The sequence below is a fragment of the Bos taurus genome, chromosome 22 (assembly GCF_002263795.3).
Source record: "Bos taurus isolate L1 Dominette 01449 registration number 42190680 breed Hereford chromosome 22, ARS-UCD2.0, whole genome shotgun sequence".
Classification (NCBI taxonomy): domain Eukaryota; kingdom Metazoa; phylum Chordata; class Mammalia; order Artiodactyla; family Bovidae; genus Bos; species Bos taurus.
The window spans coordinates 16,912,760-16,939,461 of record NC_037349.1 but is presented as its reverse complement, the minus strand read 5'-3'; the positions used below and the strand labels follow the sequence as shown (position 1 = coordinate 16,939,461).

The 26,702-nt window shown below is 47.4% G+C and overlaps 2 protein-coding genes across 7 annotated transcripts; one reads left to right on the top strand and one right to left on the bottom strand.

The window, feature by feature from the left end:
- Positions 1-5,616: 5,616 nt before the first annotated feature.
- TADA3 (transcriptional adaptor 3) lies at positions 5,617-26,479 on the bottom strand. 6 transcript variants are annotated; one of them, XM_059879589.1, is made up of 11 exons: positions 26,402-26,479; positions 20,301-20,416; positions 15,334-15,391; positions 14,428-14,660; positions 12,820-13,070; positions 12,596-12,701; positions 11,064-11,203; positions 10,867-10,972; positions 9,229-9,338; positions 8,093-8,278; positions 5,617-6,169 (listed from the first exon to the last, which is right to left on the bottom strand). In XM_059879589.1, exons 4-11 carry the CDS (start codon positions 14,632-14,634, stop codon positions 5,977-5,979), a joined length of 1,299 nt encoding a protein of 432 aa, XP_059735572.1. In that variant the 5' UTR covers positions 14,635-14,660; positions 15,334-15,391; positions 20,301-20,416; positions 26,402-26,479; the 3' UTR covers positions 5,617-5,976.
- ARPC4 (actin related protein 2/3 complex subunit 4) lies at positions 16,221-25,366 on the top strand. Its single transcript, NM_001076163.1, is given in 6 exon segments — positions 16,221-16,242; positions 18,727-18,845; positions 20,060-20,171; positions 21,467-21,562; positions 22,508-22,678; positions 24,997-25,366. Coding segments are annotated over 6 exon segments (507 nt in total). The 5' UTR covers positions 16,221-16,239; the 3' UTR covers positions 25,003-25,366.
- Positions 26,480-26,702: the final 223 nt, after the last annotated feature.

Here is a 26,702-nt window from a genome sequence, read left to right as displayed (position 1 = left end):
GGCTCACCACCAGCTATCTGATCTGGCCCTTCCCCTTTCTGTAGCTTAGTTTCCTCATCTGTAAAATAAGGGTAATAGTATTGCCTGCTCTGACATAGGGTTGTTGAAAGGAGCAAATTCACGTACAGTGCTTGGCACCACCCTAGCTTGGGGGTCCCTTGCATAACCATTCTTCCAGAGTTGTTTTAACAATATGTCCTGAGCTTTCATCAGAGGTTGTGATAAGAAATCACCATGTGAAACTCAGTCTCCTTTTCCTGTCAAAGTTATGGAGAATATTATCTACATATGACTCCAGTTGAGAAATTTTGCCAGCACGACAAATTATTAGAATTTTTGTCAGTAAAACTGGGAGATGCCCTTTACTCTGATATCAAATGTTCTGAGACTGATGCATCATATTTCCATTTTGCACTGTAGCTTCCAGGAAGCTTAGAGCTAAATCTAATGGTTAATGACCATGACTCCATTAAACCAGATGGGCTTAACTTTATGAAACTCTTTAGACACACCCTCAGTTATGTTTTCCCAAATTCTTTTGAAAAAGAAAGAGACGAAGGGAAGAGAAGGAAGCAGGTATAGTTTGAAAAGAGGGCTTGGCGTGCCACTTACTTTATCAACTAGAACATAGGTTTGTTTCTCTAGGAGACACCCAAAATAATTGTGACTTAAAATAGAAATGTATAACAATCTGTTACAGCAGTCTCAGGCTGGTACAATGACTACAAGGTAAGAAGAATCCTAACTTTTTGTCTTTTTACTCACCTGTTTCTATGGTGTCTTGGACCACATGTTTTGAGAAGCGTGGCCACCATGCCTCATCCCAGCAATGGGGAGAAGGGAACATGGAGGGCACAGCCCTTGAGACTCAAGACCTCATAGTAACACACATCTCTTCCACTCACATCTGTCAGCTGAAACTTGATCACATGATCATACCTAATTGCAAAGGAAGCTAGAATATTTAGTCTTTCAGACGCACATGTCCAGCTAAAAATCAGGAGTTCTATTACCATAGAAGAAAGGGAGCATATATTTGGGAGGACATCTGCCAGTTTCTGCAACATCCTCCATCTCAGATGTGTTCCTTTGCACATGATTGCACTCCTGTCTGATGCAGTTTCACCCTCACCCCCTCTTTTCAGTGCAGCCTCCCTGCTGCTATCAGAGTACTTCCCATTTTAGGGTGCTGTTATGGCACTCCCCTGTTCACAAACCACCCCTGACTCCCTAATGCCTAGAAGAATGATGCCCAGACTATAAAATGCATCAGGAATCGCCTTAGGGCCTGCTGAAACAGACATCTGGCCCCCCACCCCTGGAGCCCTGCTGATTGGGTAGATCTGGGCCCTGAGAATTTGCATCATTATTAAGTTCCCAGATGATGCTGATGTTGCTGGTTCAGGAATCACACTTTGAGAACAACCACTGACCTTAGGAATAAAACTAGCGAACCTTAACCTGCCATTCAAAGCCTGTCCCAGCCTGGTCTCAACCTACTTTCTGCCTCACATCTCATCCTGCCCTCCCCCTCCACACATCCAGGGCTCCAGTCACACTGAAGTTCTCACCTCTCTCTAAGCAAAACAGCTGTTCGCACCTCTGTGCCTTGCTGTTCCTTTTGTTTGGAATGTCTTCTGACCTGCAACTTCTTTTCCACATTCTCCCCGAAGTCTTTCCTGACCCTCTAAATGAAATGGAAGTGTTAATTGCTCAGTTGTGTCCGAGTCTTTGTGCCCTCTTGGACTGTAACCTGCCAGGCTCCTCTGTCCATGGAATTCTCCAGGCAAGAATACTGGAGAGGGTAGCTGTTCCCTTCTCCAGGGGATCTTCCCTGACCCAGGGATCAAACCTGGGTCTCCCAACATGGCAGGCAGATTCTTTACTGTCTGAGCCACCAGGGAAGCCCTCTAACCCTCTGGGCTGTTATAAACCAGTCTCTGTCCCAAGTCTGTGCATATTTTATACATTCTTCTATCTGCTTTTATTGCCTTGTGTTTTGGTTGTCTGCTCAGCTTCCTCCCATTGTCACCCACATAGCTTTTAGCCAGGGTAACAGGATCACTGAGTAAGGAAACAAAAGTATGAATGAGGAAATAAAGGCAAGTAGATGGAGCAATCCGAGAAGGCAATGGCACCCCACTTCAGTACTCTTGCCTGGAAAATCCCATGGACGGAGGAGCCTGGTAGGCTGCAGTCCATGGGGTTGCGAAGAGTCGGTCATGACTGAGCGACTTCACTTTCACTTTTCACTTTCCTACATTGGAGAAGGAAATGGCAACCCACTCCAGTGTTCTTGCCTGGAGAATCCCAGGGACGGAGGATCCTGGTGGGCTTCCGTCTATGGGGTCGAACAGAGTTGGACACGACTGAAGCGACTTAGCAGCAGCAGCAGCAGCAGATGGACCGATAAATGTTTTTATGAAGTGAATAAAGAGAAAAAGCAATGAGTGAATTAATACATGAACAAGTGAATTTTGGTCTGTTTATGCTTAGTTCTCTCCTTTGAGTCCTGAGCCACTCATCAGGAAAGGAATTTATTCTCTGACCATTTTTCCATAAACTTCCAGCCATTGCTTCCTTCTTTTTTTTGTTTAGCTACACCCTGTGGCTTGCAAGATCTCTGTTCCCCTGCCAGCAATTGAACCCAGGGGTCACAGCTATGAAAGCTCAGAATCCTAACCACTAGGCCACCAGGGAATTCCTCATTGCTTCCTTAGCAGAAGTCATGTGTGACCTTGCATCCCCCAGTCAGTTCCCAAGAGTGCTGGGGAGGCCTGGGGACCCATGCTAGGTCATGGATGGGTCAAGTCCACCTACTCCACTTCTACACAATCCTGTTCTCACTCACTCTGGTGTTTCTGAAAGTTAGTTGTAAGGCACTGGGGACTCAGGGTAAACAATGTTAGTGGATGATTTTCAGGGCCAACACACAAAAGACTTTTTTTTTTTTACCAAATTGGTGATAAGGGATCAATATCCTTTCCAATTAAAACTGTAGCCTAGGGAATTCCCTGGCGGTCCAATGGTTAGAAGTCCACACTTTCACTGCTGGGGCCTGGGTTCAGTTCCTAGTCGGGGAACTAAGATCCCACAAAAAATAAAAACATTGGAGCCTTGAGGTGCCAAAACGAATCTCCCCCTCCTCAAAGGGAACCCAGCTTTCCCCAGCCCCATAAAGGAGGCCTTCTTCGGCTCTAATGGACATGGGTGGCCATAAGAGGGACTCCCTGTCCTGTTGTCGTTGTCACCTCTGTCAGGGATCGTACTAGCAGGGCTGTAACCGTTCTTGCACTGAGGCTGTGCAACCTTCTTGAGCCTGGATGTCCTCCTCTGCAAGGTAAATGTTACTCCTCACCTTGTAGGTGTGTAATGAGCATCATATAAGACATGGAGCAAAGGGCCAGCACAGTACCAGGCAGAAGGTAGATGTGCAATAGAGAATAACTAGAATTCTCACAACCAATCCTTGAAAGTTCCGTTTTTTCCCTCGTGAACTAGGCCCAGTCAGTCTTCTAGGGTTTTTCCTTCTACTTATAATGTCTACCTTCCTCTCTCACAATTCTACCTCATCTCGGGACCTCGGCTGCCATCCTTCCTCCTCTACAAAATCGCCGCTGTTCCTGGAACACTGTGCTAATGACGCCTACTATACTTAAGGTAACGGACATGGAAACGAGCAGTAACTAAGAACAGGGGGTCTGTAGGCAGGGCTTGCGTGTATTGCTGTAGAGGTTGCGCACCACCTAAACCTGAAGTACCACACGCAGACTCTAAGGAAGTGGGGCCCTAATGTGCTGCGTCATAAAGAGACTCTGTGCAAGTCAAACTGAGCTTGAAACCATGCTCAACCACTAATCCGCTACTTGAGCAGGCAAGGTATATCAATTCCTAAGACTTAAGTTTCCTCATCTGTGACTGGGATATTGTTAGTACCTACATGCGGGATGTTTGAGAAGATTCAAAAGCTTAAAAAGTTTAGCAGTGCCTTGTACAAGGCCGAATTTATTGAGCACTTAATTTTAGAAATTAAGTGTGGGCATTTCTCTCTGAGAAGCCTGCACAGAACCGCAGGGCAGTGAATCACTGAAAATCTGCAGCAGCACCTCCCCCGCCCCTCCACTGCCACACAGCAGGAGGCAGAGCCTCCCTCACACTGTCCTTTCTCTCAGGACCGCACGCCACCCTTCTTTTTGCCAAAATACACTTTTATTAGTCACATCTTTTCTAGTTGACAAATGACAAAGCTCCAAAGTAGACTAGCGTAAGCTGAAATAAACATTTGTGGGCGAATATAACTGAACTCCAGTGGAGGATCCAGGGCATCAGCTATATCGTTCGAGAGCTCTGTCTTCCATCTCCTGGCTCTGCTTCCTGAATTGGCTGTATTCTCCGGCAGACTTTTCCATGTGGCCAGAAAATGGGTTACTGGGTGGTTCAAGCTTATATTCTGTGGTTTTTTCTCTCAAAAGAGAAGTCCTCCTTTCTTTCAGCATCCATAGAGCAGTCTTACGGAAGGCCTCTGATTAGCCCAGCTTGAGTCACTTGCCCACTCTTTGGACCAATCATTGTGGCTAGAGGGATGGCAGACTGAGATTGGCCGTTCTGGTGTCACATGTCCACCCTCTTTTGACAGCCCACAGAGCTAGGTGGAATGGGAAAAAGGCAGTTCTCTAACAGGAGAGGTGTTGGCCATATAAGAATGTTGGCCATCCTGGCCATCCTCCTTTAAGGCTCAGTTCATAGGTCACTTCCTTAGGGAATCTCTGCACCCCCACACCTCCATGTGGACCTCAACCTTCCCACAGTAAATTGCAAATTATTCTCCGACTCTCTGACATCATAGTTTAGGAACAATTGGAGACAGAGACAAGAGTCTGTTTATTCATCTGTTCTACCCTGTCTCCCCACTACCTTAGGCTTAGTGGGGAAGCAGACTCCTTTCTCATAGAGAGTGGTTTAAACCCATTAGAGTCATCCCAGGTCATTCATTCAGGGAGAACTTTCTGAAGATATCTGTGGCCACAGGTAACAACATCTCAGCTCAGGGTGGTTTGACAATAAGGACATTGTGTTAGCTAGGGGTTTGGTGCTCCGGGGGCAGGGTGGCATCCACCAGGGTTCCAGAATGGGCATGTAGGACCGAGATTGGGCTGGTGAGACCTAATGGTGTCTGGGAAAGGCTTCTTGCTCTTCGGGGTGGGCCGTGGAAGCCAGCTGATGCCTTCCTGCCCTCTTGTGCTGGACAGAAATAAGGAAGCATTTGGCCTCCATCAGCTGCTACTGGCTGCCACTGCACAGCAGGAAGGGAACCTACTTCAGACAAAAGCTGACACCATGGGAGTGTGGAGATCCCTGGCCCTTTGGTCAACCCTGGTGGATGCCACCCTGCCCCCAGAGCACCAAACCCCTAGCTAACACAATGTCCTTATTGTCAAACCACCCTGAGCTGAGATGTTGTTACCTGTGGTCACAGATATCTTCAGAAAGTTCTCCCTGAATGAATGACCTGGGTGAGTGGCCACAGGCTGAGAGCCATCGAGCATGCCCTAGTCAACTCTGCCACTCCACCAGTTCCTTTCTACCCCACAGTAACAGACATGCAGAGATTCTGGATGCTTTTTAAAAAAAACATGTTTCAGTCGCTTTATTCTTAAGTCTGCACTTTACAAAACCACAATGGAGAAGTCCTTGAGGGTGAGGGGTGGAGAGGGTAGGGGGTGAGGAAGACCCAGAAATGAAGCCCCTCCTCATCTGGGGGACCAAGCAGAGACTGGGCCCCAGGCCAGCCCAGCAGGGCCTCTCATGTCCTGGCTATACAGACTTACGCCAGAACATGTCAGGGAAGGGCCCAGCCTCTAGAGACCGCTGCCATTTGACATTAGCTAGGCAGCCACAGGCCAAACTTCTGGAAGCCGGAAGGAAGTGGGCCTCCCGTCCCAGGCCAGGGGAAGGCGGCCTGAGCAGGGGTGAGAGCTACCCATCCAGCAGCTTCAGGATGCTCTCGCGCTCCTTCAGAGTCTTCCAAGCCTGGTCTTTCTCCTTCTTGGTGGGGGTCCGTTTCTTCTGCCGGGCAGCCATGATCTTGCGGAAGGCATCCATGACCTCATTGTCTGCCATGCGGACCCGCTGCCTCAGCTCCTGTCGGCTCACCTCCTCCTTCGCCAGCCTATGGGGACCAGCCAACCAGATGCTATGGGAAGCCCACCAGGACAGGGGCTCCTCCCTCTTCCAGACTGAGCCCATCTGCTACCCGGGGACCGTGGACCTTTCCATACCAAAAAGCAAAGTTACTGAGCCACACTTAGGTGGTGCCCTGTGTCAAGTACTGCCTCTTCAAAAACAGTAATTCAATTAATCCTCATAACAACCTTGTGAGGTAGGTACTACTAATATTCTTGTTACCACTGAGGGAACTGAGGCTCAAGGAGGGAAAGAAATGCCCCAGGATCCCACAGCTAGTGAGCAGAAATCTGAATCGAAGCAGGCTGGCTCCCAACTATCTTTAAAAGGTGTCCCGGTGCCAGCAAAAGACCTGCTTACTTCAGCATCCAAATTCCAGAGCCATCTAAGGGTCCAGGCAGCCTGAGGTCTACAGGAGGCAAGTGAGACGCCAAATTGATGCCTCTGAATGGAACCTGACCTATCAATTCAATTGATGGTGGAGCTGGAAGGTCACTAAAGAGATCCACATAGTTTAACCTGTTGATTTTTCAGAAGGGGAAGCTGCTGCTCGGGGCAGGACATGCCTTGCAGCCTGTCCATGCAGGGCTGAGGGGTACATGCGGGCCTTCTGACAGTCAATCTAGTTCCTTCACTGCCCCTGACTTCCACATCTGCACAGCCCTACTTCTCTCTCCCCCTCTGCCTTGCCCTCCCTTCCTCCATACTCTTTTATCTGTATTTTCCTCTTCTTGCCCTTGAGAGGGAACTAGAATGAGGCTTTGGACTCAGCCTTGGGCTTGAGTCACAGCTTGGCTGTTTGCTGGCTGTGTGGCCTTCAGCAGAGCACTCATTTCACTGGGCCTTTATTTCCTCATTTGGTGCACAGGGAAAAAACTACCAGCTACTCTCTGGGCTGTACAGGAGATTAAGTAAGAGGGCAGACATAAAACCCGTGGTACATGGTAGACACTCAGTACACCCTCATCCTTAAATACCCCAGCAGCTCGTCAGCAACTTTCTTTCCTAATGGTGCATGTCTTTGCCAACCACTCATGCAATGACTGTAAGCCCTTTGCCCTGCCTCTTCTCCTAACCCACAGCACCAGGTCTAAGAGATAGGCAACCTGGCCAAATGGATGAGTGTGCCCTGCTCTGTTGGGGCTCTGTGAGGTGAAGACACAGCACCTGCCTATAAGAAGCAAGGGGACTTAGTTGGGCTGTTTGTCTATCTCCCCAATAAAATGGCAGTGCCTCCCGTGATCTCCCTCTGGTTTCCACCTGCATCCTTGTTGTGACCAATGCAGGGCAAGATGTATGGAAATGAATACAAAATGAATGACATTGCACTTCAACACTGGTCAATTCCTGGTGAGAGGCTGATAATCACAGATGCCCAACTAAATATTAATAGTTGATAATCTGAGGTAGAGAGTATATTGGTGTTTACTGTGCTAGTCTGTCAGATTTTCTACATGTATGAAATTTTCACTATAAAACTTGGGGGGAACAAAAGGTCCCTGGTTCAATCCTGAGTTTTGGCACCAAAAACAAAGAACAAGAATCAAGAAAAAAAAAAAGCACACTTTGGGAGAAAAAGAAAATCAGCATGGAGAGGATTAAAAACTAAGCCACACAACAATGTGAATATAATTAACACTACTAAACTGTACACTTGAAAACGGTTTAGAGGGTAAAATTTTCTATTATTTGTTTTTACCACAGTTTGAGGTAAATAAATAACTCACAGATGCCTCATCTCTAGTCAGGGGAATTAGAATGTTTGAGATATAACCAGTGGGGTGGTGCCCAGCAATGACTTTTTTTTCAAAGCTCCTCAGGTCTTCAGAGGCCCTGCCAGGTTTGAAAAGCCTGCCGTCAAGCTCCCAGAAGGTGACCATTGCGGCCGAGGCCTCCCATCCACACTCACCTCAGCAGGTCATGCTTCTTGGTGCGGTTGTGGGCACTGAGCGCCTTCAGCTCAGCCTGCCGCTTGCGCAGCTCCGCCAGAACCTCGTCCTCTGAGTCCTCTGCAGGGCGGTCCTCAGACTCCAGCAGGCCCTGGGCGATCAGCTCCTCCTTAATGCGGCTCTCCAGGGACTTCGTATGCGGCACACTGCAGGGGAGGGCAGTGCTCAGCTCAAGGCCAGCCTGTGGGGGGGCCCCTCTGAGGCACCCAAGCTAGCAAACACCTTCCCTTCTCTTTGGGACACCCTCTCTGTCTATCTACATATCAAAATATAGAGACAGACACATTTGATCTTGTTTCAGACACAAGCAACAGATATCAATATATTATTTAATATAAAATACAGGAAAACCTATAATGCTAACAACCTAGAGAGAATTATTATGTTATCTGTTATTATTACACACCATTTTTTTCCCATATGGTATATACATAAAAATATGTATTTTATGTTACTATTATATAAATACTATACATACTCTAGATTGTGTTAAATATTAGTCTCACTTTTTTTTAAATCTTTTGGCTACACTCATGGCCCTGTGGGATCTTAGTTCTCTGACCAGGGATTGAACCCGCACCCCCTGCATTGGCAGTGTGGAGTCTTAACCACTGGACAACCTGGGAAGTCCCTCTTCCCACTTTTATTATGTATTATTTTAGCTTGTTACCTGCTATGTACACACATTTAAATATATCTTAAGTAAAAATAGGGTCATACTGTTCATATTGTGCTACAACTAATGTTTTCCACTTATCACTCTACTGATCCCATCTTTTCATATCAATTAATTATATTTCTCTAATATGATTGATAGTTGCAAGTTATTTCATCATATGGAGTTACAACGAGTTAGCCAGCCAGTCCCCTCCAGTTGGACATTTAGGTTTACAGTGAGAACAGGGCCATAATGAAAACCCTGAACTAACTCTGTGTATGTGGAAGTGCTTGGCCAGCACGCACATGTGACTTCTATTGGACTTTATAAAAATGTCCTCAGTCTCTCTATGAATATAAAGACCACCCCAGGCTGGGATTGACAGAAGTCAACAGAAGCAGAGGCCAGACTGTGGAGTGTGGACATGATGTCACTCACCTGAAGGGCTTGTTCTGATTGCGGGGAGAGGTGCTTGCCCCATCCGCCCCCGATTCTTTCCCAGACATGTCTGGAATAGGAGAGTCCTCCATGGGGGAAATAATATTTTCCTAGAAGAGCACAGAGATGGTCAGAAGAAGAAAGAGCTGTAGTATTATCATTTTCCTGCTTCCCTCTGACCTACATGGACAGTCTTCACATACCAGAAATAATCTTTTCTTCTTTGCATTCCACCCACTCTGGGAAGTCTTCCCAAACTGGCTCCAAAAAGCTTTCATCATTTTATAAATTCTTGTTTTTGTACTGATACAAAAGGGAGCACAGAAGAGTGATGGTAACATTCAACAGCAGTAATGAGAAGAACTAGGGCTCGTTAAGCATTTGCAGTGCACCAGGGGCTGTGCTGAGCACAGGGGCTGTACCGTGGCAGAGGTGGCTGGCTGTCCAAAAGCCATTCTCGTCTTCCCTCTACAGGAGCTGGGCTAATGGCTACCCAGATACACCCCACTTCCCAGCCTCCCCTGTGGTCAGGGTGGTCATGTGACAAATACTCTCCAATGGAAAGTGATTAGACGAGATAAGAGCCACAGCCAGTGGGACCTTCACACACTCCTCCTTGCTCTTTTTCTGTGGGCTGGAGTGCCAGTCACATTTGGAATGACCCTGTGCAGAGCTCATGTTTACGACAGCAAAGTGGGCTTCCCTGGTGGCTCTGTGGAATGCAGCAGACATAGGTTTGATCCCTGAACCAGGAAGATCCCACATGCCGCAGAGCAACTAAGCCTGGGCACCACAACTACTGAGCCTGTGCTCTAGAGGCCAGGAGCTGCTACTACTGAGCCTGTGCACCCCAGAGCCCGTGCTCCACAACAAAAGAAGCCACTGCAATTACAAGCCCGAGCACCCCAACTACAGAGTAGCCCCTGATCGCCACAACTAGAGAAAAACCTAAGCAGCAACGAAGACCCAGCACAGCCAAAGATACATATATGCATTTTTTTAAACAATTCAAAAGCCAGCAAACCTGGGGTCCCTGTCTGATGGTGTGGAACAGAGATCTCCCCCAAGCTCAATTGATCTGGAACATGTGCCCAGAATACTACATGGGAGAGAAAAATGCTATTGTGTTTGAGCCAGAGGGAAAACTGAGGCTCATAAGGTGACGAGACATGCCTTGGGATAGTCAGTGGGCATAAAGAAAGGGACGCTGAATCTGGTGTTTGAAACCTGCTTCCGCTTATTAGCTGTGTGATGTCAAGCAAACAATTCCCTTTTTTGAGCCTCAACCTTGTTCGGTGTAATGTGGGGTTAACCACTATCTGCCTCTAACAAGAGGATGTGTAGAAAGCCCTTTGCACAGGGCCTTTCACTAATGCTCCACAAAAGTAACTGTGGAGTAGTGGCTACCCTGGAGGTGGGGGAGGTTAAACACTGGGAGGGGCACGAGAGGGCCTTCAGGGATGCCAATGATGTTTTATTTTGTGATCTTGGGACTAGTTGCACAAGGGTGCTCATTTGTGAAAATCAATCAAGCTGTACATTTATGACTTACGTACCTTTCTAAATATACACTTCAATAAACAGTTAAACATTGAAATAGAGTGATAGTGGTTCCTGTTTTGCACTGGGGGTACTCACCTCCACCAAGGCCTGCAGCAGGCGCTGTGTCAGGGCACCAAAGGGACACCCGTCTTCTGGCTGCTCATGCTGGGCCTCAGACTTCTTCAGCAGGGCATCCACATCTGCATTGGGCAGAAACATGGTAGACTGGTGGGCTGAAGTTCTGGGAACTCAAGTCCTAGCCTGGGGTGGGCGGGGAGGTGAGGGACTTAACTTTAGTGTCCAGTTCGGTCAGGGGCCCCATGAGGCCTTTCTTCTTGTCAGCCACGGCTGCTGCCCGGGCCCCGTCCTTCTGCTCCTCCAGCAGGTCCTCCTGTGCCCAGCGCTGGGAGTAGTGCTTCCCCAAGGGCGGGATCTGTGGGAGACATCCCACCCAGCCCCAAAGAGATAAATACAGGCCAGCGATGCCTGGGGTGTGGCATGGTCTCTCTGTGCACTTGGAACTGCTAACAGGCTCTTAGTTCACCCTCATTCCTTCATTTATCTGTCTCCCAAGTATCTAGCCCAGGGCTGAGGCCTGAGCCTCAGGTGAGAAGAGATACAGGAGATAAAAATCTTTACACTCATAGTTTAGAAAAGAAGCCAGGTACATAAACAACTAAAACACACAGAAGGCAGTACAGGAAAATTTCCACGATGTAAGGTGCACAATGGTGTGTGTACACAGACAATTTCAGTTGACAGCTATTATCTCTCGAGAGAACTACAGGCCTTAAGGTCAGAAATGAGAGAGAAATAGCTTATGCACTGCTTAAACTTGTGACTGCCCGTACAGATTACCTTTTCAAATAAGCTTTTTAAAAATTCAGACAAGTGGAGTGACAGAGTAGGTTAGGGTGTTGTGGCAGTGCAAAAGACAGACCAACTTTCTGCTGGGAAACCTGCAAAACCATTTTGGTGCAGGTAACGTGCAATACGAGACTTGAAGGGTGTTAGTTTGCCAAGAGGAGATGGGCATGTGCAGAGGCCCAGAGACCAGAAAGGACCTTGTGTGAGCCTGGAGTGAGGGTAAGGTGCTTGGTGGGGCTGGCAAATAACAGCAGTAAAGAGGTGGTGTGGCCAAGGACACTGGAGAGGGGCACCTGGGCTGTGCTACCAAGGACTGAGGCTTGGACCTGAGTCTGTGGGCAGTGGGAGCCACACGAGGCTGTGTTTTAAGCACCTCTAATCATGACAGCAGACCTATGGGAGAATTCCCCTCCAACATTTTTCTGTATTTTCTAAATTTTCTTTAACGGAACCTCTTTTATTTTCATCATAAAGACTAAAAATAAAAAAAACTTCTATACATTAAAAAAATAAAAAAGAGAGAGAGGAACTTCCATGGTGGTTCAATGCTGAAGACTGCTCACTTCTACTGCAAGGGGTGCAGGATCGATCCCTGGTCAGGGAACTAAGATCCCACATGCCATCTGGTGCATCCAATAAAAAGGGAGAGAGAATCCCTCTAGAGGGAAGCAAGTGTTAAGAGGCTGTAAAGGTAAAAGCTGATGAATTTTTGAGCCAAAGCAAAGGGGATGACAGAGACAAAGGGAGGACCTCACTGAAGAAGATGCCTTAGGATGTAGCGGGGTGGAAGGGAGGAAGCTGAGAGCTAGAACCTGGGTGTCTGAGTGGGTTAATGGAACTGTCAGGAGGCTGGGGAGAGAGAAAAAGAAGATGATATATAGCTCTGTGATCTTTGATTCTGAGGCATCTCTGAGCCCTCTTGTTCTCCATCATGTCTATCTAGGCCTGGGGTCTTCACCTTGTAATGTTCAGCCTCATCTTCTGGGGGTTTCAGTAGCTCCTCTAGCGTGCGCACTTCCTCACTGGTGATATCAGCACAGTATGGCTCCACCGAAGCCCAGAATCTGCAGGGAGAAGCAGAGCCTGAGGGGGTGCCCCTGCCCCACCAGCCTCAGCCCCAGGCCCCTCCACAGCCTCCAGTGCCCAAATCCCAAGGCCCATCTATGTTCCTGGGCCCAGAACCTGTTGGGGGCGTCATTCTTGGGGATACGTGGCACATCAATTGGGTCATCGGTGAATTCATATTCCTGGATCTTGGGCTGAAGGTTTTTGGATTTGGGTCGCCCAGGGCCAGGGCCGGGCCCATGTCCCGCCTTCCCTTCCAGTTTCTGCTTCTTGGGCTTCCCATGTTTGGGGGGAGCTCCAAGCTCATGGTCTCGACCCAGCTTCAGGAATCGTCGGTCACCTTTCTTATCCTGCCAGTCAGTGAGGATCTGAAATTCAAAGACTGTCACTGAGGTTGAGAAGGGAAGACACAGGACAACTCCATCTCCCCATGAAAAATTAGGATCTGGAACTCAAGAAGGCTCTAAGTCTCTCCCCTTCCTTTTTTTATCTAGCAAACTCCTAATCATACTGCAAAACTCAGCTCCTTTTCTGTGCCCAGCTCGCAAGATGTTTTCATATACTTGTCTTCATTCCATTCACTTGTCTGTATTGATTCACCTCTGCAGCACCCACCCTGGTCACACAGTGTTTAGCAGGTCCAACAAGTAGATGACAATGCAGTGCATATTAGCCTGAGGAAAACATGCTGGCAGTAACTTTCTACTGAAGGCACGTATGGCTCCCAGCAAACCTTCACTTTAAATGTTACCATGACTAGAAAGCCTTTCCTGTACCAGCTTTCTACTTCTTAGATGCTAAAAGACTGTGCCACAGCCCCACTCGAAAAGCTTCCATGGGTTCCCAGGGACCACAAGTTAATTTTATTCATCTTGGAGGTTCAGTTAAAATGGCATCTTCTTTCTACAGGAGTCTCTGGTACCTCGCACCCCTAGGCCCGATCATGTCATCTGGTCATAACTAGAATAAACGGAGTACCTTGTCTCTTCAACAGGATTATAAGCTATTGGGGACCAGGAAGTTCATCTCAGCCATCTCTGGTCCCCAGGTCCTGGCAGAGCACCTGGCACACAGGGCTCAGAGGATGTTTATGCCATAAATAGAAATAATGAGAGTCAGACCAATAAATAACATTTGACATGCTTACTTAAGTGTCAGACGTTGGGCTGAGCCTTTGTAAAAATCTCTCTTAATCCTCACAAAAGCTGAGGGTAGGTCCTATTATCCAGCCCACTTTGCAGACAGAGGACTGATCTGCAGAAGCAGGTGGTAAGTTTTGCAACATCACACAGCTCAGAAACAGCAGGATTCAAATCCAGGCCTCCCATTCCAGTTCCCCCAGTACTCCTAATCAGAACAGCAATTCACCTGATACGTGTCTGACCTCCCCTTCCCTTTAGTTGGCACACTCCCCAAAGGCTGGAATTGTCCTAATTAACTCTACAGACCCAGAACATTGTGGAGTGGGGGGGGTCCCTAGATGCTTAGTGAATAAGAAATCTCACATTTTAGAAGGAGCATGCACATTCTTGCATATTTTATGTGTCACACGAGCAATGTTTGGGTCTCTCTCTTCACCCCTGAGATCCTGTAACCTGGGCCTCAGCAGCTGAGGCTAACTCAATGACACATCCCATAACTTGTCATAGTCCATCCCTGTAGTGGACTGTAGTGATGTCCCTGTAGTGACATCCCTGTAGTGATGTCCCCTCTGTAGGGTATAACCTGGGTTTCAGCCTCAAGCACCCGCAGGCGTCGGCTGGCAGAGGAAAGCAGGGTCTCAAGCTCCAGCTGCAATGTGTCCAGCTCCTCGATACCGATGCCGTCATCCTCAGAGCGGGCCAACACCGCTGTGTAGCGGGGACAGACCTTCAGGTGGTCCACAGACTTGAAGTCGTGGAACTGCAAGGGGCAGTCCTTCAGCTCACTCATGGCTCAGGATAGGGGACCCTGTGGAGCTGGAGAGGAAAGGACCATTGATGGGGGGGAAAGTGGCACTAGAAGAGTCCAAGGGCTCCTTCCATCCACCGACACTTCGCGGAGTCAGGTTTCAGCGCCCTATTGACAAGGATGATGGCTTAGCTCCTATTCTCCAGCACCTACTGTGTGCCAAGTGAGGGGCAGACATTTTACTGGTTGCTCACTGAATTCCTCACTCAACCCCAAGAGCAGGGACCATGCTCATCTTCATTTTACAGATGAGAAAACAGACTTTGTAAGGATGGTGCAGGTCCAAGCTTACCAACATGCAATTTGAATCCAGGTGGTTTTGAATTTGATCACCTAACTGCCATGATATACTACTATACTACTATGCTTGTCTTTCTGATGCTCTTCCCTTCACTTCCACTCTTCCTGGGTTCTGCTGAGCCCAGAGTTCCAAGCATCCGGTACTTAACGCTAATGTTCTTCGTGCCTCCCAGCCTCTTCTTGTCTCACCCCTCCCCACCTCTGCCCCTTCTCTTTGCCCCAGATAGTAAAGAGATACCTGGATCTCTGGACAGCCAGATATACCTGGATTCAAGCCCAGGCCTGACCTATGTCTATGTAGCCCTGAACATGTTAATTAACTCTGAGTCTGTTTTCCCTTAAGTCTGAATCTGTAAAAATGGGGGTAATAATGGTACCTACCTCCCTGGGATGTTCTGAGGATTTAGAGTTGATGCCAGTCAAGAGCTCAGTTCAGTGCCTGGCACAGGAAAAGTGGGGCTGGTTAATGGCTGGCCCCACCCATGGATCGCCCCAATGTCCCGCCTTCAGGGTCCCAGTCCTCTAAGGACACCCTATGGCGGCCCCCGCCCCCTCTACCTACTCCTCGCTGCCTCCAGCGGCCCCGGGGCCGCGGGAGGGGCGGACAGTTCCGGTCGGTGAGAGCAACCGCCCCGGAACTAACTATGTGAGGGCCCCCTGCAGTTGACAAGGGGACGGGAAGACGGGAGTACCAACCCCAGTCTTTAGAGGGGGGAGGGTTGCGGGCAGCGAGCTAGCCCGCTGCAGGTGGGGTGCAGAAGGTATGCCACGGGCGTACCCTAGGGAACAGCCCGGCGCTGGAGGGCGGGGCTCGGCAGCCAGGTTTTCGGCCCGGCAGTTAGTTTCGCCGAGCCCCAAAGGCTGCAGGTAGGAAGGGCCTGAAGATAGGATGGGGCTCAGAACCGGAAGGATCGAAAAGCTCCTCCGCCTTGCTTTGCCCTAATATGGTGCCCAACCTGAGGTCGGGCTGCACCATTGCATGACTATGAGGGAAGACGGCGGAAAAAAAGACGAGAAAGCCAAAGTCACAAGCAAGAGCTCCATGGGGAACGGGAGAAGCTTGAGTACTGATTTTAAGCTTCAGGAGCCTAAAGCTACTAAGACAGTCCTAACGGGAAAACTTCCGAGGGACCAAATGTTCTTAGCTTCCCCCTCCCCCGCTCGGAACACAGATGGTACGGTCCGGACGTCCGGGCGGACACTGCGGCTGCGCTTCTGGAGAAAGGGCAGGCGTCGCGGGGCTGGCCACTTCCGCACTTCCGCTTTCCGGCCCAGCCAGCGCCCGCGATGGTGAGAGAGCCGGGCCTCGGGCCAGGGACCCCCACTCTTCTGTCTCTAGGCTCTGGGTCTCGGGGAGATGCGACTTTGCAACGGAGAGGCCCTGGGCCGAGGGATGCTGGGGGTGCGGGGGTACCCTGAGGCTGGGAGAAAGAGGGCGGGGCAGGGGCTGAGGTGAGGAAGGGGCGAGTGGGGGACGCGTTCGTAAGAAGCAGGCTTTGAGGCGTCCTATTCTGTCCTTTGAAGCTGGTGGGGGATACTGAGGCAAGAAGGGAAGCCAGAAGTGACTCCTCCTCGGTTTGTGGTAGCGCTTCGAAGGCACGTAGTAACCTTATAGCCCGTAGTAGGGCCGCTGAGGCATGTAGTAGGGATACCTCTCTACGCAGAGTAGACCTTCACTAAATACACTGTTTTCTTTCTCGCTTGCTTGATCCCACAGTTCTCTGAGGGAAGCCTCCGTACTTCCTTATCCCACTCCTCACGTTGCCACCAGCTCATACTTTTACCTCACTGAAGGATCTCTCTTTTGCTGCCTCCACGCAGACCCTTTCCTGGTCAGAATTCAACCGTATTAGCCTTAATATGGAATGTTAAGCTCTGATGCCGCTGACCTTTCCCTTTCAGGAAGTCATCCCTTTTGATAATTGTGGGTGTTTCTGAACGTCAATTGAGAGTTTGGTTCACTGCCTTCCCCTTCTTTATCCTCTTCCTGTCGATACCTATTTAATGTACAGGTCTTCATGAGCATATAATTTATGATAACTTCTAAATCTGCCTTCCTAGCTCTCTTTGAAGGTTCACCTGGATATCTTGAAGACACCTTGAAATTAGGCGTCTGGATTAAAACTCACCTCTCCCTAAATTTGCTTGTTCTCTTGTATTCCTTATTCTTGCTCTGTGTTTTCTTACCTCAACTAGAAACCTGGGATCTTCTTTTTGTTTTTGTTGTTTAACTGAGGGGATGCCTCTTGATTTTTTTAAACAGCATACTTGTTGAAGTATTACACAAGGTGCTTACTCCATTTGTGAAAGGGCAGACGTCATAGGGTTGACCACCTAAAATGTACCTTTTTCAGATTTGCTATGACCTTTGACAGATACAATCTTGCTTGTCCCTCATTGCCCCAGGCCAGGCTCTCATTACCCGACTTAAATAACCCTCTCTGCTGGCTCTGTCACTTCCCTCTCCTCCAATCCATTCTCCACAAAGTCTCCATGCAGCTGTAGTTGTGTAACTTCCTCCTCAGAAAGCCCCAGAAGTTCCTTATCACTTTTAAGAGAAGAGCTAAACTCAGTAGCCTGGCATTTGAGATTCCTCATGAATCTGTGGACCACCATTTGCAACCTCATCCATTGAATCTAAAATGCTTCCTGGCAACATTGTACTCATTTCTACTTTAATGCCCCTATTTGTTACTCTAATCTTGTTATTTTTTCATTCATTCACTTATTGTACAGAAACTGAGTAAGAGTGTATAGGAAAGGTACTGACTGAGCAAGTTGCAGGGTATGTAAATTTGAATAGAATAGATATGGTCTGTTAACCATGGAGCTTTCAGTTTAGTAAAGGAGAAAATTACTTTTCTTGGAGCTATTTGAAGGGTGTATTATCGTAAATTATAATAAGTGCTATGAAAAGGGAAGTCCAGAAGGACCTCTGAGGAAAGAAGAGGCCTTCTCTGAATAAGCCAAGATCTAAAGGATGACTTAGGCAAAGAAGGGGGAGAGAAACCTGCAAGATAGATGGTTCAGCATGTGTGAAGGCCTGGGGTGAGAAAGAACTTTTAGCTAATACAAGGAATTGAAGATAGTCCTTTGTTGCTAGATGGCATTTCCTCTACCGGGAATATCATTTTTGTTTTTATCGTTGTAAAATCCTCCTAATGCTATTTCCATCTTCAAATCAAAACCAGTTTCTTCTGCAAATATGATTTGTAAATCTTAACTATTTCACATTTTACCCATTGTATCATAGTTAACTGTCTGTCTCCCTGACCCGGTTGAACTATGTAAGGGTAGAAATGGTCTTAGTCATTGAATTCCCAACCCCTCGTGTGCCTGGCACACTATAGATATATACATTTGTTGACTCAAAGGGCAGATTGAAGACAGTCATTCACCTGTGTGCCTCTAGACCACAGTTTCTCAACTTCAGCACTATTTGGAGCTGAATAATTCTGTTGTACATTGTAAGCTATGTAGCAGTATCCCTGACTTCTGTCTATTCAATGCCAATAACTCCTACCCAACCTCAGTTGTGAAAATGAAGACTGTCTTGCCATTGCCGTATGTCCCCTAGTAGGCAAAATGGTCTCCTTTTGAGAACCACTGTTCTAGACTTAAAATGAAAGACATCTTGAAGGCCTAGTCTGTTCTGTTCACTGTAGTGTCTGAGAGCCAAGGACCTCAGTACTGCCTGGCTCCTGTGTAGCTGGACTATGGGATCAGTGGATTTTGTGAGACAGAGTTTGATTGTCCCTTGGGGTTTTCCTCCAGACTGCCACTCTCCGCCCCTACCTGAGTGCCGTGCGGGCCACACTGCAGGCTGCCCTCTGCCTGGAGAATTTCTCCTCCCAGGTCGTGGAACGACACAACAAGCCGGAAGTAGAAGTCAGGTATGGGAGGAAAGGGGCTAGGGGGTGATGGATGCAGCACCCAGAGATGACTGTTGTCAGAGGGGGCCATAAACTTCCATCCTGGAGTTGTCACAACAACTACAATTCACATTTTTTGTCTTGCTGCCAGGTAAATGATGGTTCCCAATTTGAAGTTCAGAAAATTGGGTCTCAGTGGGTTGACAGGACAAAACTCGGGAGAAGCTACTCTGGAGCCAAGATTTGCTTGACACAAGTTGTGACTTCTCAACATAGGGCCATTTGGGAAATATCTCCCAAGGAGGTACTGAACCCTCCAGCAATTTAAGGAGAAGACTTGAGAATTGAGTTATCTGAGATGCCATCTCTGCTCTTCTCAAATTTGAAGATCAAGGATCCCTCCCCTCAAAAAACAAACAAACAACTGGACTCCCATCCCCTACTACAAATATTCTATACTTTGGATTATTTTATCTGATTTATGTTTTGTAAGTAAATTTTTTTTCCCCATTGACGTTTAATCTGGTACATATACAACTGAGATAAGGATTGTTACCACAGTAAATTGATATGATTTGAATGTAAGAAAACTGACATGATGTTAAAATGTGTCCTGTTATGCTACTTAACATATATGGTTTCCACTAGGCATTTTTAAAGGATAATAGCTCACAGACACCACCAATACCGTTAACTACCGTCAGAGGGATCCAGAGGCATCAAAATGGGAACTGAGTTGAGAGGGGTCATAATTTTGAATAAGTGAATTATTCTGGATTGATTATTAGAGGAGGCCAAACTGTTTGATTTTAGCTTGTCCTTATCTCTAAGGGGCAGGCTCTCTCATTCCCTAAACAGGGTATGGGTTTGCCCATAGTTAAGAAAATAGGAGCTGTCATTTATAAAGCTCCTACAATGTGCCAGGCTCACTTGTTACACACTTGACCCTTTTTGATGTGTTTCAAATGAGGAAGTTGAGATTCCAACAGATAACTTGCCCAACGGAAGTAACAAAGGAGGCTGAATTTCAGAACCTTTTCACCCTGACTCTAGAGCCTGTGCTCTTCTGCTGGAGAACATGCTCTCTGGCCCCCATCTTGGAGCACCCTTGCTTGTGAGTCTCTTATTCCTTGGACTCTGTGGTCCCAGATAGTGATTCTAGAACCTGCCATGGAGTCTCCCTGACCATTCTGTTCTTTTATAGTACAGAGACCTCTGTCATTTTGTGTTCTCAGGAGTAGCAAAGAGCTCCTGCTACAACCCGTGACCATCAGCAGGAATGAAAAGGAAAAGGTTCTGATTGAAGGCTCCATCAACTCTGTCAGGGTCAGCATTGCTGTGAAACAGGTAAGCTCACCCTAGATCCCCTGCCTCCCTGGGGAGGCCAGGGACCCCTTCTGTAAGAGGTCAACATGCCAGATTCAGGGTGCAATGAAACCCAGGTTCTCTTTCCAGGAAATGATTTGCTAAACTTACCAGATCAGTAGAATAAAGGGAAAGCCTTATCTTCTAGGCTTTGCTCTGGATTAGACGGCAGGTAATGTAGCAGCCAGGGCTATGGGCCAGTTTGGTGTTAGGTCATAAAACTCTTCCTAATGAATGAAGAATAAGTTCAGTTCAGACAAATAAGTAGTAATGGTATCCATTTGATAGCCATAAACTCCAAAAGTGAGATTTAGGGTAAGAAAATGAAGTGTAGTTTAATGTTTCTTCATTGTTTCACAAATGTCTGACATTCCCACTACCCCCATTATTTCTTCCATGTTTATGGACCACTTGGCTACTTCTTTACTTAATAGATTTCTTTCAATTAACTTATTTTCTTTTACTTAAATTTACCATAAAAAGAAAAACAATATGCCTTGCCGAATTGAGGACAACACTAAAATACAAGCACATTGAAAATAAAGCAGAGTTAGAATTTTGCCTCCGGAAAGCTCTATCCCTAGTGTCTGCTCTTTGTTAAAAGAGGAGATTAATAAATATTGGGAGCTTTTAAGATCTTGCCAGCCCGTAATACAAAATTCTTTCATCAGAAATGTTGAGAGTTCATCAGGGAAAAACTTTGGGGATTGTTTGATGTTCATTGTTATTAAAGTGGAGAGCATCTAAGGTTATCTGACATTCTTCATAGTGTGTATCACTGACTGGAAGATGTAGCATTAGTGAAATGAGACTGGAAAGGGCAGATTTGAATATAGATGTGGATTCTGGAAGGATTGGATAAAAGATTGGGGCTTGCCAGGACCTCCCTAGTGGTTCAGTGGTTAAGACTCTGGGCTTCTACTACAGGAGACTTGGGTTCGATCCCTGGTCTGGGACCTAAGATCCTGCATGCCACATGGTGTGGCCAAAATGTGTTTTTAAGTTAAAAAAAAATAAGATTTGGGTTTGTCAGAGTTAGCTTTCTGGAATGGGTAAAGGCAAGATCATGATAATGCCCCATTAAGTTGGAGAGCTCTAATGTAGTGGACCTTCCTTTTAGCTGGCAACCAGTTACTGCATGATTCAGACTTCAATACCCAACCCCAGTGTCTCCAGCGAATGTGGGGGAAATTGGGGTCAGAAGACCAGGCTACAAATTTCTGTTGGCCTTTAGGGAATGACTTTAGGGAAACACATTTCTTCTTTGCTTTTACCAGGCTGATGAAATCGAGAAGATTCTATGTCACAAGTTCATGCGCTTCATGATGATGCGAGCAGAGAACTTCTTTATCCTCCGAAGGAAACCAGTGGAGGTGTGTGATCCATGTGTTGGTAATACCCAGAGTTCACTACTGAGTCCACTGCTAGTGGCCTCGGATTGTTTCTAAAATTGAGATTGCTTGCTCCTCAAGCTGTAGGGTACCCACAGCCTGAGTTGAGTATTGGTCTTCATTTTGGCTGGAGTAAGAATAAGGGGAATCAGCTTAGGAGGTTGAGTCTGTCTCAGCTGTGGAAAAGGCAAAAAAAGATGAGGTGCATTGCTCACCTTCCCAGAGCCTATAGTGTAGTGGCAGAAAGGGCATGACGAATCAGAATTCTAAATTCTGCCACCAACTGAGTCAGTCTCTCAAGGCCACAGTTAATATGGGGTCAGTTGTTGCCTGACTTTGTACTTGAGCGCTCACTACAGATTCTCTGCCTGCTCAACTCCCTGCCGGTCAGTGACTAAGCAACTGCCACACAGAGCAGCGGACACCATTGTCAGACACATTAGTTGTTGGCCAAACTCGCCCTTATCCTGAGCTAAAATCTCTCCTGTTCCTAGATCTAACCTCCAGGGCCACCAAGAATAAATAAAATTGCTGTTCTACACAGTTTGACCTATAGTTAAAAACCTCAATCCGTCCTCCCACAGCATTTTCTTTTCTCTCTGGACTAAATGTTCCTGTTGTTTGATGAGATTTTTCTGTAACAAGATTTCAAGTCCTTTCACTCTCCCTTGATTCATTCTGAACACAATTGTTTATACCACAGATAGTCTGCCAGACAAAATTCTCAATTGGGATCAGTTGATCCACCTGTTAGTTCCTTGGATCCAGCATACACATCGCCACCAGAGCAGATGGGCTGCTGCCTGAAGGGTGTGTAGCTTGGGAGGTCAGCTGGAAGCATGTGGCTGAGTGACATAGAGGGCCTGGCCAGTGAAGTGCCCCAGGATGTTGATTCTCTCCCTCCTCTCCACTGTCTTCCTTCCCTAGGGGTATGACATCAGCTTTCTGATCACCAACTTCCACACAGAACAGATGTATAAGCACAAGTTGGTGGACTTTGTGATCCACTTCATGGAGGAAATTGACAAAGAAATCAGTGAGATGAAGCTGTCTGTCAATGCCCGTGCACGCATTGTGGCTGAGGAGTTCCTTAAGAATGTAAGTGGAGTGGCCTTCCTGGTTTCCTTACAGAAGTAGAAAGACCTAAAGGTTGTGCTGAGAACTTAGCATCTGGTGGGGAAATGGTGCCCACTGTGCATAAATATTTTCTGAGGCCTCTAGGAACCCTGGTGGGCAGCAGGTCAGCCCCATGCTTTGGTGTGGGAGGGCCCCAAGGTTCATCTTGGAGAGCTATAGAGCATCTCCAGGGCCCTGGGTAGTGCCTCTCTTAGTCGTTCATTTCTATGTCTCAGAATATATAGAGTCCTTCCATGTATCTTGTTCGTCCCTGAGTGAGTCAAGTTAAAGCCACATGTGAATTTTCTGGGAATATAGGGTGGTTAATCATAGTATAATTCCACTTCTCAAACAGACTCGAATAGTTTCCTTCAGCATCTGTTTCTCAGGCTTAAAGTCATGATTTCTTCGCTCTGTTTTCCATCATTTTCATGGCTTAAGTCAAACAGTTGTTTGTGCCTTCCTGACAGAAAGGACTGCAGCCCTCTGAGGAGGACAGATTGTTTACATTAATGAACTGATGACACAGTTCTTTTTTAGACATTCACAGCATGCCACCTTTTTTTTTTTTTCTGCTTTTTCCAAACAGTCTTTGGTTTGTTGACATGTTCCACTCAGAATTGACTATGATCCCTAGATGGTAGAAGTAGTGTTTACTCCTACCAGTGCATACAGGTCCAGCCCAGAAGGAGCTCAGGCTCCTAAAAATGGAAATTAAACCCACTTCCCCTGGGCTTTAATTATACCGAGGGCAGGCAGTGTACAGAGTAGCTGTGCTGTGCACCCAGGGGAGCACGCTTGTTCAGGTCACACAGGTGGCAGGGTCAGACCACCTTTGTGTGCATCCGGGTCCACTGCCTCCTCAGGCATCTTACAGAACTTCTTGACAAAGCCTCAGTTTCCTCAACCCTGAAATGAGACTGTTAATTAGTATATACCTTTTCAGTGTAGTTGAGCATTAAATGAGGAAATGTGTATAAAGCATATCACTTGGTACATAGTAAACTCTCCCTGTATTATAGCACAAAGGTTATGTGGCCAGGGCACGGGCAGGCCTCTAAATTCAACTGAAGAAAATGAAAAATAGTTTTTGTCCCAATTTAGTATTGGCTCATTCATTCAGTAGTCATTTAGTTGTTACAGTAATTGCATTTCTATAGTAACACAGCTGAAAAAGTACATATGAGTATTTCAGGGGAAAAAAAAAGACTTCCCATGTGGTCCACTGGTTAAGACCCTGCACTTTCAATGCAGGGGGCACGGGTTCCATCCCTGATCAGGGAACCAAGATTCCACATGCCACATGCATGGCCAAAAGAAACATCCAAAAAGCCAAGTATCAGCAATATCTCATTTAACATCTAAAACAGTCTTTGAATCTTTATCCTCACTTCATGGATGTATCAGCTGGGCTCTTGAAGTTGTCACATATTTAAAGTGCCTCAGCCAGTAAGTGAAGGTACCAGGACTCAGTTTTTCTGACTCACAAATCTGAGATAGTATCATGGCATCTGGCAGGGTGACACACTCAGGTGCATGTAAGGCTCAGGCCATTATGTGCATGAGTGAGGTGGGTTCTGTGGGGACCTAGGGAGCACATGCCTCACCCTAGGAGGGTCACCACCACACAGCTCCAGCCCTCTGGCTTCATCAAAATAATTTCAGAATCTGGATTTGTGTGCAGTGTCTTCTGTTTTTTCAAGGTTGTCTAATTCATATTCATAGCAACTAGTTCATAATCTTTGAAACACTGTGAGCCAGACAGTGCTCATCTTTGGGCTGAGTTTAGCAAGTGGGCCAGAAGTCCACAGCATCTGGTCTATAAAATGTCCAGGGCGGGTCTGGGCACTGTGGGGGATATTTAAGGGCACAAAGCATATCCAGGGCCTCTCCTGCTTGGCGGACCCCTCAGAGCTTGATGCAAAGCACCAGCTCCTGGGTCCCTTTCTGAATCCCCAGGCATTTGCACATGAGCCCCCATTTCTACAGAAGGCAACCTCAGTTCAGCAAGCAAGGCACTGTGACAAGGCTTTTTGGTGTCTCCACGGCAAAACGAAGGGGAGCTGTGGAAGAGCCCATGTCACCCATAATTTTTCTGCCTTGTCTAATGCTAAGTTTTAGGGCCAGTGCCTGCTGATTTGGGACCAACTAGCGCATGCCCACAGTGTGTCCTCAGACCTAGTCCTGCCCCACAGAAATGTGAGTATAGTTACAGCTCACAGATCAGCCCCCCTCCCCAGAACAGGCCTGCCAGGATACAGTAATAACCATCATTCACTGCCTCTTGGTTCTCTTGACAGTTTTAAACCACCTGGCTGGATCTCGTGGCCTTCCCCCTCAGGATCCCCCGTGTCTCTGTGAAGTCGTCCTGGAGTTAACTTCCCAGAGCAGTGCAGCGACGGCAGCGGCAGCAGCAGCGGAGGGGAGCTGGGTCAGGGTGGGCATTAGATGCGGGAGGGGGGTGGTGTGCTTGCTCGCTGGGCCACAAAGCAGCAGTGGACCTGCCCCGAGGCCACATGTGCCTGGTCAGGCTGGCTTCTGTTGTTCAGTCCCCTGGGCCGGGACAGATTTTTTTTTTTAATGTCTTGAAACTTAAAACTCTGTGCTTGTAGGAGACTGTAACCTTTTTGTCTTTTTTTTTTTTTTTAAAAAAAACAATCTCCACCTCCAGTGGCTGTGACTGGTCCCAGTGATTGTACCTTACTGGTCGCTGTGGGTCTGGGCGGGCCTGGAGCCAAAAGGCGACTACTGTTCCTCCCCGGAGCCATTCCAGGTGGGGAGGGAGGGGGGTTTCAGACTTGTGTTCCTCTCCCTCGTCCTCCTGTCTCCTTAGGCTCAGTAGAAGCGGTGGGGACCCTCTACCAGCTTCCTGAGCCCTGCCTGCAGTTGGCCACCCAGCACTGATTGGGGACAAGGGCTGAACTGCTGGCCACCAGCCACACCTAGGAAGGAGCTGGGGCCTAGAAGCTAGGCAGCCTTCGGCCTCAGGGGCCGCTTCGTGCCCTCCCAGCTGGGAGGGGTCGCTGTTTCGCCTTGTCTGTCAGTGCAGTGCCTGTGCTAGAGGTGGAGAGGTGAGTCCTCCAGAGCATCCCTGCCAGGACCTCCTGCCTGCTCTGGCTCCTCTGCTTCCCCGCTCGCTGTACCTTTTCTTACTCTGGTGGGTCCTCCCTCCCCCAATTAAAGTCTCTTTTTGCCCCTCTGGGGCTGCATGAGGTCTGTGCTCTGTGTGTATATGTGATGAAAGGAGGTGGAGCTGTTCCTTAAGACCATGTGGCAGGCACTTGGGCCTGGGGGTCCCCACCAGAGACAGCCTTGTGATTGGCCTCTGACAGTAGCCCTGCTGGAAGGCCCTAATCCGAGAGACCCATTACAGTCCAGGCTGCACCCATTTCTGAAACTGCTCTCTACCTGTATAGAGTTTTGACCCTTTTCACATAGTGAGCTCATGTGGGCTAGAATGTAACAGAGAAATAATCCCATTTCATGGCTAAGAAACCTGAGGTATCATGAGATACAGCAGCTTGCCCCAAATCTCCCAGCTAGTGAGCAAGAGGGTGGAATTCAGATGTAAGACATCTGCCTCTACCTGTGCTGTGATACTGATCACTAGCCACATGTGGCTATTTAAATTATTACAGTTAAAATTTAAAATTGATTGCCTCAGTCCCACCAGTGCTCAACACTTACATGGCTGCTAATGCTTACCACATCACACGGTCGTAGATAAAACATTTCCATCATTGCAGAAAATTCTGTTGGACAGGATTAAAGCCTCTTACACCTTGGAGTAAAAAAAAAACCAAAAACTTATGTTTGAGTCCTATTCTTAAGAATTTGAGCAAGTTATTTATATTCTGTGCCTCAGTTTCTTAAATCTGTAAAGTGGAGATAATGTCAGTCTGACACAGTACCTGCCATTACAAGTAGTGAATAAACAATGACTGATCTTTCCACCAGCCCAGTATCCAAGCTGTTGGTAACTTCCATTGTGCTGGTTGTGGGGGGT